We start from the raw sequence: 13,968 nt of genomic DNA, 5'->3' as shown, positions 1-13,968 counted from the left end.
TAGCAGTGAGGATATTTGGCCTAGAAAAATTGTTATTTCTAACAGCTTAGTTCCCTTTATTCATGAATCCATAGTACATGGATATATATAAACTATAGTCACCATGACAGCTAATTACCAACAGAACAGCAGCCACTTGCAGTAACAGGGAGACAACGGGACAGACTGAGACAATGCAGGTTGGGGGATCAAGGATGAAAAACGGCCCAGAAAAATCTGTCCAATCCATCCTTGAGGAATTATATAAGATGTGTGTTTTTGTATGCTCTTATTGACTTTTTACACAGGTGCACCTGTATTTTACTGTCAAAGACTTTAAAAGAAGGTACATCTCTCTCGATTTTTTCCCCCCATTATGTAAGAATTGAACAAAGACAGTGAACAACAAGTACAGCAGAAAGATGTGGGGAAAAATGATTATACTTGCTCAATACACCAAGGCATTGACACAGAGGATGTAAATTGCTTTAAATGTTATAATGAAATCAGATTTCAAAGTTGTTGTTTTTTTTGGACAATATTGTGATCCATTTGTGTGAAGCTGTTAAAGGGCATGGGACTGATTAGACTTTTTTCCCCTTTTATTTAAATCAGCATTTAAAAAAAAGAAAGTTCTTTACAAAAGGCCTGAAAAAATATTAAGTAAATGGGATTTTACATAATGGTGTCTTTCTACACTCATTCACATAAAATACTGCACCACATTAAAATAATTTGATTCAACGCATTCCAAATGTGCCTCAGAAGTGACTCGATAATTAATTTAACCATTAAATCATGAAATTTTAAACAGTCAGATAGAACCTTACCAAATCAAACCCAAACTGACAGAATTATAAGGCTCTATCTCTGGTTTGGGCCCTCGTTCAATTTCTAATTATGCCAGGGTTTTGATATTTTGCAGTCAAAGTGCCATCAAGGTGCAGCCCTTATTGAGCCATAAAGATATGTTTCATTACATCACGATTTTTTCCGGCAGGGGTGTCAAAAACCTTTATGCTCAATATCTGCTTATGTGCTCAGAGCAGACACAACCTTAGAATCCAAGCTCACAATATGGCAGATAAAAGAAATCCTCCCCTAGAAACACACTTTGTTCCTTTTTTATCTTAGCCAAAATTGTAATGCCCCTCCATTCGTTCATGTCCCACTTACTGACATGTCATTAGGTTGATCTGGGTCAAAAGCTCTCCTCACAGAATTAAGAAGTCACCGACCTATTTGTGTGTCTCATTGCAGGCTTTGGATGTCCCCACGCTTGCCACCAGGACCCCGTGCCGCTCCAGCTTGCCTTTCAAGTACATGTTAGGGAGGCCGGGTGGAGGATATGGGAGGGAGGAGAGGACCTACTCTTTCAGATCTCCTGGGAATGCCTGGAGAGAGGGAGAGAGCAGACGTTGGAGGAGGAGTCCTTCCATCCTTGGCCTGTTTCTGGAGGTGTGTTTGGTCATTAGAAAATATTCCATGCAAATGCAGCAATGGCATGGGATCAACATTTTAATAAGACAGATCTTAAATCACTGCTCTAGAAAATGAGCACTTCTTGTCTGAGTGTGCCAAGACTGTGGGACTTCTAAGTGACTGTTTTTGCCTGTGATCAAACATGCATGACAGCTCGCCTTCAAAGCCAAGACAATATGTGAGCGAGGCGTGCTTGGCAGAGGCATAGGATCACTGCATCCGCCAGAGGAAACTCACTCGCTCACACATTACTGTTGACAGTCCTGCCTCTTTTATCAGGCCACAAGGATGTGTGGTAATTCTATGTACGGTTGATAGGGGCTAAGGTAATTCTCAGGTTGTTCCTCTTATTTATCAGTCATGAAATGTCAAGACAGTCCTCTGACAGCATCAGGCTGCCCCATCTGTCTCGTTTGCTGGTATGTGTAATATCATTCAAGCCTTTTGAGAATATCCTTTCAGGGTGAAACAATTCAGCTTCAATTACACTTCTGTTCGGAAGTCGCTACCAGAAAAGGGAAGAACAAACTGGCTCAATAGCACTTTATTGCTCAAAGGCAAACAATGCAAAAGACTTCATTCATCGCAACCATCCACGGCTGGCGTCTGATCACTCAAACAGGCGTACGTGCAACACCGAGCCTGATCTGATAAACTCAAGTGTTGTTTACACTGTTTTTCACAAGCGTTTTCCAGAGGAAAGTCGCTGCTACGGTTGTATTTTTGACAATGTTGTAAACAAGATACAGCAGCTTTAAATCTCAAATAATGGAGACAGACAAGAATAACAACTCTGTGCACTTCTCCCCGAGGCAATTTTCCCCGAGGCAACTCTCCCCGAGGTGAACTTATTTGCCAGTGTACATTTGAATCTGGACATAGTGACCGACATTGTGATAACTCTCTTTTCCCGGAACGAGCTATGCAGAGTGCTGCAGGTGGGCAGGGGCTACGGTGAAGGAGCAGAAATCCTTTGAGCTCTCAACTGTTGTGCACAAACATCCCATCATTTATCTCAGAAGCACTTTGGGTTGCACACAGAGACATGTTGGTTTCGCGCTGTCAAAGATCAATTTGTAATAACAATTGTAAGGCTAGGTATTTTTTCACATGTCAAAGAGCACATTTTGCAAGAAGATGAGGGCTAGAACGCTGTATTGAGGTTACAGTTGCCATAATTCAGCAAAATATCTGCTTTTGTAAGAAATAGTGCTTCATCCAGCACAATGCACATCTCTAAATAATTCTTTGTTGACATTGTGTAAGCATGTTGTGCATCCCCACTGATTTGATCCATTATGTGCGACTAATAATAGATAAAAAGCTAAATAAACGATCAGCTGGTATTTTGCAACAACATTAAACTGCAAATGTATGTTTTGGATCATATTGGAACTTTTTTTGTGCTGCTTTTAATTTTGTTTCCCTTGAGCTGTTATCACATTGCACCCCCTGGGCACAGAATGGAAACAAAACATCAGTCTATCGTTCCAGCTGATTCCCTACAGACAAGACCCAATGATTTGGATGATTTGGGTTAATGAATAGGTTGCAAAACAGTATGCGTTCTGGTGATGGTACCAGGGCTAGACTTTGTCTGTGTCTATCCAGTTTCACTTTGATCATGAAAAGACTGTTAATTAGAGGAACCTTTCAACACTTAAGTGGGAGGATCTGAGGTCCAACTTTTTTCCACAGCTTTTTATTGCATTAGTACGCCAAGCACCCCAGAGAAAGGGGCAGTTGCCATGGTGAAATGAATTGATAAGGCAGTACTTAGGTCCGTGCACAGTGAGACACACAACAGACACTCTCTAATTGATGTTTAGGTTTTCTTGGTTGTGCTGGTAAATCCTACTCCGAGACACTAATGAAAAGATTAAAGCTGTCTCCTTTAATTGAAAAAGGGAAAGAAAAGAAGCTGAGGAATGTGCCTTAGAATGTATATATCACCCGTCCTTTTCCTCTTTAATCATATGGTCAAACAAGAACATTAAGTTTGCGAATTGTACTTACCATACTGCCTTTAACATTTAATCACTCATCCAGTTTTGTTACAATTCCAGTTCTCAGAGAGCAAAGCCTCTCATAGTGAAACCTCACTGGGCTAAAGCATTTAGTATGGTGCAGCGGCCTTAATGTAGGTATTCATATACATACTAACATGGTGGATTTTCAATTAATTACACTTCATCTTGATTATTTAACACTGCCGCCTTAACTAATGTTACTTAATCCATGAACAAATATTGAACTAACAAACAGCAACTGCATGAATAAATGTATTCATCTTGTATAAAATATTCAAGTAAAATATCACTTACACAGATGCCATCGATTTGCGATGCTCAGTCCATCCCAGGAGTTTTTTTGTGATAAAGTGTTGTGACTTACTTTTTTGTTGTACCCGCTTTCCCTTCTTGGTCTGCTTCTACATCAGCTTATGATTTTCTGTGTTTCCCAGCACGGCGTTTGACAGGCCTCAGAAAACAGGTGTGAACTTGTTGCTGTCAAAGTTGAGCGTATAAGGCTATAAATAAAACCATCTCACCAGCGTCTGTGATCATGGTGGCGCCCTACACTCAACATGAAACATGACTTGTGGCTGCATTGTTTTATGAAATAGTGAGGATGCTGTCAGCGGAGATGCTGGTATCTCTGCCTTTGGTACAATGGATCCCTCCCCGCGTTGAACATTGGTACAAAACGGTGACTCAAGAAGAAGCCTTTGCTCTTTTGATTTTGAGGGACTGACACCGAAATCTGACATTTGCAGCTGATGTGTCAGATAGCTGAATTCTTTTCTGCTATCAAACTGCATCAAAGTCTCTATGTCAGCGCAGTGTCTATGTTTGGTCAGTGATCCGTAGGAATAATAAAAAATACACCATCAACACAAAATGGAGCATGGAAATGAAAGGTATATCAGTGTTAGTTATTGTTAGCTGTGAGGATTTTAGAGCTGTGAATGTAGCACATTCTGTTCATGACAAAGTCAAACTTTTGTCACTAAAACATATCCATTTTTCATTATTTATTCCATTACTTATTTTGAAGTTACCTAACCATTTTCATCGATTCTATGTTTTTAGTTACAGTACATGACCAAATTTATTAACTGCCATTATGCTTTACAATGTGCTGATATTATTCTGCTCAAGTGTGTGTTGACAACTGTAGCCCATTAATTAAGAGGTCAGTAAACATGAATGCACTTATTAATCACTTGGTTAAGTGTAAGTTAAACATTAGTTAATACATCAACTAATGTTATTTAAGTGCAGTATTTAGTGTGGAGTCTTTACAGCCTTACAGCAAGCAGGGGCCTATTCACTGGACTGAGAAAGCAGAATAACTGGTGTTAATGTACGAATTTTAGTCATATTGCTGAGAATTTGTTTTAGTAATCTCCACCTCCACAGTGACTCCACAAAGCCTCAGATGTATGGCACAAAGCACGTTTAGGTTCACATTAAAAACATTCACAGGCCATGTAAAGACACTGAAGTCACATTTTTATAACCTGCACACCTAGATTGATCTAAGACTAATTCATAATTTCATTAAAATGTTTCCTGCTTTGAAAGATAAGCCTTTGGTTTTCATTTGGCAGATTGTAAAGTGCCATTATTATCAGTTTAATTATTCTCAGTGATTAGGGGCTTTTAATGAATAAAATGTCTGCATAGTGTAATACTAGTGACTCACTTCACTGTCATTTGATGATGACGATGCCTCCTCATTGAGAAAAACTCCTCACGCCTTGGTGTGGACACAGAATCCCCCATAAAATCTGTTGGAACTTGAGGTGCCAACAAATGTCCGCCCTGAATTTCACGGTTACTTTTTTTCTTTTAACTTAAGTATGGAAATTGGTATTGCAAATTACAGAACAAGACCAAATCTGATCAGCATTTGATCATTAAGGATCCAATTTAAATTAAAGGATGGCAGGAAACAAAAAGTGCTTATTTATTATATGTGCTCCCAAAGTGAGTTTGTGTACATAGCTTGTGTACAGTCTTGAGGAAATTACACAACACGAAAGCACTTTTGGATACACAAATTTGTCCAATGTGTGAACTGCTCTTTCCCTCCGAAGTTGCTGGAAAACAAACATGTTTTCATGTGTTCATGCTTTCCAGCGACCATCTACATTTGATGCCTCTAGATCAGCCAGTTGCTTAGTAACTGTAGAGTTTTCATTAGGTTCTTGTTGTACTCTGCACATCTGAAATGTGATATTAAATATTAAATGTGATATTAACTTTTATAGGCCCACATGTAAGATCAGACATAACACTATGTGACAGATGCCATCGTAAAAAGACGTAGACGCAGTAGACCCAACAGATGCTGTTCCGCATAATCATTTAAACTATTACTTAACACAATAGAAGTTCACAGCGCTTCACTTGTCACTCAGCCTGATGAGCTGTTTACCTTGAAACAGCATCTAGCCCGAGGCTGAGGTAATCAGTATCTGTGAAGCCCACAAGCCCACTACAGGCGTTGGAGAAGCGGATGGTGGAACACAATTTGCAATAAAAAAGCCATGCTGATGTTCACCCACCCGAACTGAACGGGCCCTGTTTGCAACACATTTAGCTTTTTTTTTTTTTTCTCCTCCAGTTCTTGCTGCTCTCCACTGTTGTCATCACCAAAACTTCCTTGCGCTGTGGCTGCTAGCCTCACCTTGATGGTCATGTCCAAACAACACATGTATGTTCCCCAAAACAACCCTAACAATGAAAAGGCAATTTAAAGGTCTCATATTGTACAAAACTGCCTTTGCTTTCCTTTTTGTACAAAAGCTATTTGTATTTGTGGGTGATTGCTGAGAAAATCTGTCATAATTTTCTAGAGGCTGGAGTAGATGACAAAACACTACAAAAGGCAATTTTAAGTGTTGCTTAAACTTCAGCAACATGTAACACTACATTACAACCAGATGCTCTTACATACTGTATATATATGTAATAGCCACTGGTCCAACTGGCCCATCCCACAAAATCTTGATGGATTAGCACCATAAATCCTCTGTGTATTATGCATTTTAAAAATATCTTATATACACACACACATGCACACACATGCACTCATCTACATCAAATCAAATCAAATCAAATCATTTTTATTGTCATTATGCAGTTTAAAAACAGCACAATGAGATATACTTGTGCAACCTCTAAAAAAAAAAAAAAACTACATGTATACAAGCACACTCTTAGAACATCAGACATTGATTCACTGAGTTGTCCATCCAAATCTACACTGCATAGTATAATTGCAGCAATACAGAACACTTTTGTAGTGTTTGCATTTGCAATCCACAGTTGCATGCTTAAGCGTAGTCTTTTGATGTAAACATAGAGACTGACATATGAATATCTGCCCAAGGGGACAGATAAATATTTCTTAGATCTAATGCTGTTGCTGTTGAATTGCTAATACCAACTATCTTCAAATATCTTCAACAAACAAATGCTGCACCATCAATAAAATGAGGGATAAAAAAACAGATATGGACAAAACTCAGCTTACCCAGGTTGCTTTATGTTGTTCTCTGATGATAATGGCAAAAACATAAAATGTGAGCATAGTAGCTTATCACAAGAAGTAGCCTTTAAATTTCCCTATATTCTGGTTCAAACAAGGCTTATGACATTAAATGCCATTGTGAAAATAAACTATGCCATTTTATAGTGACTGCTATATGCCCGCTAGTGTATCAGGGCAATACCACTGCCTCACTACCACATCTGCTGCTGCTTTGGAATTGAAATTTAGAAAGCAGTAACCAGCACTCTAAGTGTATGGACTAATATGTCTTCATTAATTCTTAAAACACAGCAATGGCAACAGATGAATGTGTTTTCCCTTTCTTTACAACTGAAAAAACACACAGATCCAATACTCTAATCTGTGGTATCATTACAGTATACAACCTGGAGCTGCTCCATTGTCAATAAACATAGGAGTGGACTCACAGAATGTTTGTTTGAGCTTTCACACCCAAATGAGCTTTATTTTATAGTGCTGATAATGACTACAACCATAAATGTAGTTATATCTACTTAAATTCCCTTAGTTTTACATCTTTTCCAATGGATCTGGTACTGGTAAATGGATGTAAAATTAAATATCCAGGTGTTGGACATGGTCTAATATTGGATTCTGGGGCACAGCGGTAAATTTTTATATTACAATTGCAATTGCCATATAGAGAAGAGAACTGCATATCCAATTTTGGTGGTATTTCTCCTGTAAAAGGCCTTTAATGGAGACGGTTGTGGGCATTCTAACAAACAGCCGTCAGCCTGCCAGATGTATAGTGACACTTGCAGCAGGTTCAGGACAGATGGGGGGGCTGGGCACGAGATCTGGGAGCATGACCGTGAAGTACAGACCTGTTGTATAACCCTTGAACTCTCCGTGATGGATGGCTTCCATCACCGAGCTCCTGCTTGTGTTGTATTAAGTCCAGGATGTGCAGTGTTCCTGTAAGCACAAGTTGCAGGTGAAATAGAGGATGTTTTTCAGAATATACTGACCACAGGAGAGGGCATAATAGACATTGCCAACAACAAGTAAATACATAGAGGTTAATATTCCTTTTTGCATCATTAAACTTTTACAGTACAATCTCGTCCACTAAGGGCCCCTGCAGTAAGTAGGACATTGTGGATTCCTTTGAAATTCACTGTGGCCTAGTTCAAAGATGTTCAGACCCTTAGCTAAATTCCATACCAGATTCAGGACCATACAAAACTTCAGTAGGGTTTGCTCAATCACCCATTCATTCACTCACTGACTCTGTTAGCCTCTTATGGGCATATGTGGAGCGTTCCCACCCAGAGGCTAATCTCTAGCTCCCTGTGCTAGATTTCCTGCTTGAATGCACTGTAATGACATTTATATCATTTTGTGAGTAGCCTGCTCATATTCCTCATAATTTCTCCCACTCCCCAAATGTGCATTACATTATGCTGTATATCGAAGGAGCATTGTGATGATTGCAGAATAAATTGTAAATTGAAGTGAATCGCCCCTAAATTGCCCATCTTAGCCTTTCTGTGCTGTGTTCTGCTGCTTGGCTGGTTATCATTAATTTTCATGTGGCATATGCTTTAAATATGAATTCTTGCACAAAGTGTTTAATCAACAGTGCATGTGCTTAGAGGGCTTCTGGAGGCCCAGAAGGTGTTAAATGAATCATGGATTGCAGCTGGTCCTCTGGTGCAGGGGCTTGCAAGGTCATATCTGGCTGAAAGGGCAGAGGGCTAATAAACTACTCTCCCAAATGACTTTCTCTAACTGTAAAAGTAATGCCCGCATATTCCAAAGGATGTCAGTTTTACAGCCTCTGGACCTGGGGTTTCATTCTGCTTTCAATTTAAATTCTCTATGATCCTGGTCAAACTGCAGAAATAGTTGTCAGCTATCTTCTAGCTTTGCAGCCAGTGCACAGCTGAGGTTTTAGGGAAATAACAACATTTTTCAAGGGCTGCAAGGGAATCACCAGCAAGGTGCTCACCAAAACATACCCAGTATACCACAGACTGATTTAATACACTGTATACTGGCTGTCTCTGTTGAAGACCTTTAGTTTGACAGTCTGTTTTTCCTATACTTTTAACTCTCTTCATAAGCTCCAGCCCACGATTCCTGAGATACTGCTGCACAAATAAATGACCTAAAGTCCACTGTTGCAAACTAATTGTCACTACCCTGAGTGGGCTTCGCCAAAACAGCAAAGCAGATACCTCGGCCAAGTTAGTATCTCCCAGTCAGTGGGGATTATTTAATTTATTAACTTTATGTTTGGAGTGTTAGAAAGCTGGTGGGCTACATTTCTCTTACCTGTCAAGCACCGTCTAGTCATCTAGTCATCATCTGTTTGACATGAGACATCCGGTGACAGCGTTATTACTGTCAAGGCTTGAAACAGTTGCACAGTTTCAGAACTATTTGACAGAGTGCTTTTTGTGATGGAACAAATTGGTTTTAGCACATTGGTGTGATGCCACAGTCTGTTTTGGCAAGTTCAGAGGTGCATGTATTTGTTCCACTCACTGCAACCTGTGGCATGTTCGCTGAAATTAGTGTCAAGACCCTCAACACTTACATGGACACACATATAAACACACACTCATGTACACACATAGTAGCAGATGTTGCTATCCAAGCCAATAAGTAAGCACCCAAGTAGCACCTTACGTTAAAAAAACATGCACTGGAAATAACAGCGCACAAATCCTCCATAAATTGGTAGAATTAACATTCCATAAAGGCACATCTGCAGGGCTTCACACGCCTATAGTGAAAGTCTTTCCCTGGGAGATTAACCACTCTGAATACAAATATTTCTTGAGTATGTTTTGAAATCTGGGGAAAAAAGCTTTCCATATATATCCATCAAGTGGCAGCCGTGGTGTTAGGTGAAATGGTGGGCATGCTGAAACAAAATTGGCTGTCACAGTGTGTACACTATGTACTCATTCGCTCTGTTCACTTCAAAAGATCCATTCAACCTCAACAACCGTAGACAATGCTTGTTGACTCGAATCCTTTCCCCAAACACAATCATTACACCAAATATTGTTTGTGTTGGGCTTCGGTATGGACAGTAGGGTCAGATGTTGAAAAAAATTATATACACACACACTCGCCATCTAATCAAAACTCAGTGCTAAATAGCACCACAGGAGGTAAATATAGAATAAATGTAGAGTTCCAACTGTGTGGTTTCTTGTTGGAGAGACGTTTAAAGGATCTTTACTAGAGTGAATTGTTCTAGGTGAGACTGTGTCAGTGATTAGTCCAACTTAAACCATCACACATTACAGTAAAATCAACCCATCAGCATGAACTTCAAGAACAGTGCAAAAAATAAATAAATAAATAAAATAAAACAAAACAAAACAAAAAAAAAAAACCCTCATAAGCCAGAAGCAATGTACTGTTACCAGCTTCATGTCTCCCTCCTTTAGCTCTGCTCCACAGGGAGTGGAAGTGTGACAACATTCTGTTTGCTGTTCCTCCCCACCTTACCGCCTAGATGAGCTTCCTATATTACTCTGGGGATGTTCACCAGGCTGTTTTAACTTTAGCAGACTTTATTTTCCTTTAATTGTCCTCTCCCTGAGCACAGAAAATGTATCTTTTCTTCTCCCAGATGCACTCTCAGTTGGTTTTATAGTCAGTTTTTCATTTGCATAGGCAACGGTACTTCCCCCTGCAGTACATGATTAAGTAACACACTGTCTCAGAAAAATAGTTTGACATAGTGTCTGACTGCACTTCTTGTAGACAGAGCATTTGGCTCTTGTGAGTATCAATAATTTAAAGTCTGTTTTAACTTATTGATTTTGTGTCTTGCTATACTGGAAGACTGTAAGGTACACCCACAGTATAAGGTCCAAAATGTAATTCCGTGAAAAGTTTAACAAATATGAACCACTTTTTAACTACCAGAGCTGCAACAAACAATTATTTTCATTATCAGTGAATGTGTGGATTATTTTCTCGATTAATCGGTTAGTTATTTGGTTTAGAAAATGTGAGAAAATGGTGACTAAAGAAACCAGAAAATATTCACATTTGAGAGGAATGAATCAGAGAATTTGGAAATGCCCTTCTTAATTAATTGATTGATTATCAAAATAGTTGGACATTATTTTAATAGTGCCAACTAATCAATTATTCAACTAATTTTTGCAGATCTATTGAATATTATTTGTTTGGCAATAACTTTAAATGCAAATGTAAAGTATAAGAACACAATGCACTAGACCCAAAAGACAGTGGTCTTTTCCCAAAGGTACATTTTGGTTCATTTGCAAAAAATATTAAAATAAACCTGTTGTTCATTTGGCCACTTACTGTCTGTCTGCCATATATCCTGTGCTGGTGAATGGTGCATTTAAATGCCAATTGTCTCTCTCAGCCTCCAGACTCGCACAGTTAAAATTTAACCATCTGTTTCCACATATGACCTTTCCTTTTAATTGCCTAAATTGGAAGAGAATGAGGAAGACAGGCTCTATGCTCATTCCTGTCCAATTCTAATATTGAAAAAAACAATTGTTATTCACAGTGACAAATAGCGCGGGGGAGCTGTGTCTGTGTCAGCTGCTTTCCACCTGGCTATGTTGAACACCTGCCCAGAGCTAGTTGGGTTCACTGCAGATGGCTAAGGTGAGTTTTCTATCCTCAACAACCTTTCCTGCAGTCTGCACCTGGTGCATGCAGGAAGCTACACCATCCAGCCATCCAGCCAATCCAATATCGCTGTGATACCTGTGCTTTGACGTTAACCTCGCACATTATGATAGATTAGAGCTCTTGGCAAGCACTAACAGGGAAAAAAAAGCATTACTGTTGATGAATGGACAGCGGTCTAACAATAGACACTAAAATACATTTATGCTTACAGTATACTGGATTAGCTCATACCCACATACAGATCATACCCACATATGGTCATTTACACTGCCAAATATTGCCTACTTCTGTTTTATGATTATATAATCCTCACCAGTATGATGTAAAGAAACTGGTGCTCAAACGCTGGAACCCTTTCCAACCCAAATTTCCCAAACCAGGCTGCAGTTAACACATAGGTTGCATGTTTTTCTCATGCCAACATACAGAGCACAGTGCAGTCAATCGTGGCTTTTTGTGTTTTATGCTTGATTATGCCCCATTTCTCAATGTGACTTTGGTGGTTGAATCAGTATTGAGGATAATGCCTTTACAAATCAACATTTGGTATCTTTCAGCGCCCTAATTAAGACACTTGTCAAGATAGCATTAATACACCACAGATAGGGAGCTATTTATTCTTAACTATTAATTTGGGAATCTGTTTATCGAACACAAGAGGTTACGTCGTACTGATCATTCTTATGAAGCAGAAATTGGTTGCATTGCATCTTAGCTAAACACAACCCATTTATAAAATAATTACATATCCTGGGACTAGTTTCAATTTATGACAGTTTTCCTCTAGACGCAACATTTTGTGGGATTCCTAATTAAAAGTTGCTCCCTTTCGTTGACCCACTGATTTATTCCTTTGTACTTAATGAGACTATTACCACTAAAGAACTCTCTGTTCATGAAGATGAATATTTTCTAATGCTGTCTTCTCACAATTTAAATGAGTTGATTACTACATAGCTCAATAATACTCCATAAATTAGCTTTGGCATCAACCACAATGTAAGGTAGAAAAGAAAGAAAAAAGAGAGAATGAAAGGAGCATATGAAAAACGGCATCATGCATATCCATAGAGCTCACTGAGTAAGTCATGGAGCCGTTTTTGGAACAAATTGTGATGTGTTTTCATTGTGTTTGGAGAAAGAGAAATCCAGGAAAATGCCAGGAGCCATTGCTCTTCTGATAACCAGACAAGCACAAAGCTGAGACCCACTGAGTAACAAAGCAGAACATCTCCTGTGTGTCTGCTTGTTGTTCTCTGTTCAATGAAAAGAAGCTGTGAGGCAGACTTATGACAAGCTGCCATGGTGATCTATGAAAAATTAAGGCTTGTAAAATAATACCGGCACCTTCTAGTAAGCTTTGTGAAAAATTGAAAAACGAGCATAAGCTGAAGCCAAACTTCCAAGCTCATTATTTATTGCCAGGGAAATGTGTTGGACTCAGTGGAGGTCAGACTGTTGTTGTGGCCGTGATGGGGGACCTAGCCAGTGGCTGCATGTGTGGCCAGTGGGCAGAGGTTCCAGGGTCACGCAGTGACATGCCTCAAGGAAGGTACGTAATGAAGCATTAGACACAGCTGGTGCTTTCCAGGGCAGGCCCCAAGTTACACCCACAAAAGAAAGGTCATTTTTTGACCAAAACTGGTTTGGATTAAAATAATGTTTCAGCAGTACTGTGAGGGAGGTGTGGGCACTACCCAGTAATAGGTATACAGTAGCTTAACCTTGGTTTTGGGTGGTACTCAGAACAACCTAAAGACTCTAAACAAAGAAAAGATGATGGATGACTTTGAAAGTGCCTGTTCGACCACCAAAACACCTTTGTCAGTGTAACCCTGTGCAGTGCCAAAGAGAAAAAGCTATAGGGGAAAGCAGGGCAAAGTAGATCTCATCAAGTAATGTATAGCGGCAATACAATGAACGGCGAAGGGTAGCCCAGGGGTAATCGATAATTTGAGCCACCAATCTGTTCCAGGTGCTTTATGATGTGACTGAGGTAATTATCACCGGATCAATAAAAGAGTTTGTTGTGCAGAGGGATGGGCTGGTGGGGTAATTGGTTTCTGCTGCTGGGTGGATTTTATGTACAGTATGTATTTTTTTCCAACTTCAGGATGGGGGTTAAGAGAAAAAAATGATTTTGAAGGAGGAAACAGGTCTGTTTGTCCCCTTCTGCTCACACCCCTCAGGGTGCAGGACCAATATTCTAAATTGTCCATGGATTTATTTGCATTTATGCGAATCATTAAACTCTCACAAGGGGAGCTTTGGTGAGTTTTA

General features: G+C 39.5%; 1 protein-coding gene across 2 annotated transcripts in view; it reads left to right on the top strand.

The window, feature by feature from the left end:
* Positions 1–13,968, top strand: part of sncb (synuclein, beta) — a 208,016-nt gene that overhangs the window by 133,237 nt on the left and 60,811 nt on the right. For both annotated transcript variants that reach the window (XM_030062167.1, XM_030062168.1), the window contains one exon: positions 1,240–1,437. In XM_030062167.1, the coding sequence (XP_029918027.1) occupies positions 1,328–1,437 (110 nt within the window). In that variant the 5' untranslated portion in view covers positions 1,240–1,327. The remainder of the gene's footprint in view (positions 1–1,239; positions 1,438–13,968) is intronic.

This window comes from Myripristis murdjan, chromosome 10 (assembly GCF_902150065.1).
Source record: "Myripristis murdjan chromosome 10, fMyrMur1.1, whole genome shotgun sequence".
Lineage (NCBI taxonomy): Eukaryota > Metazoa > Chordata > Actinopteri > Holocentriformes > Holocentridae > Myripristis > Myripristis murdjan.
This window is presented reverse-complemented; position numbering and strand designations above follow the sequence as displayed.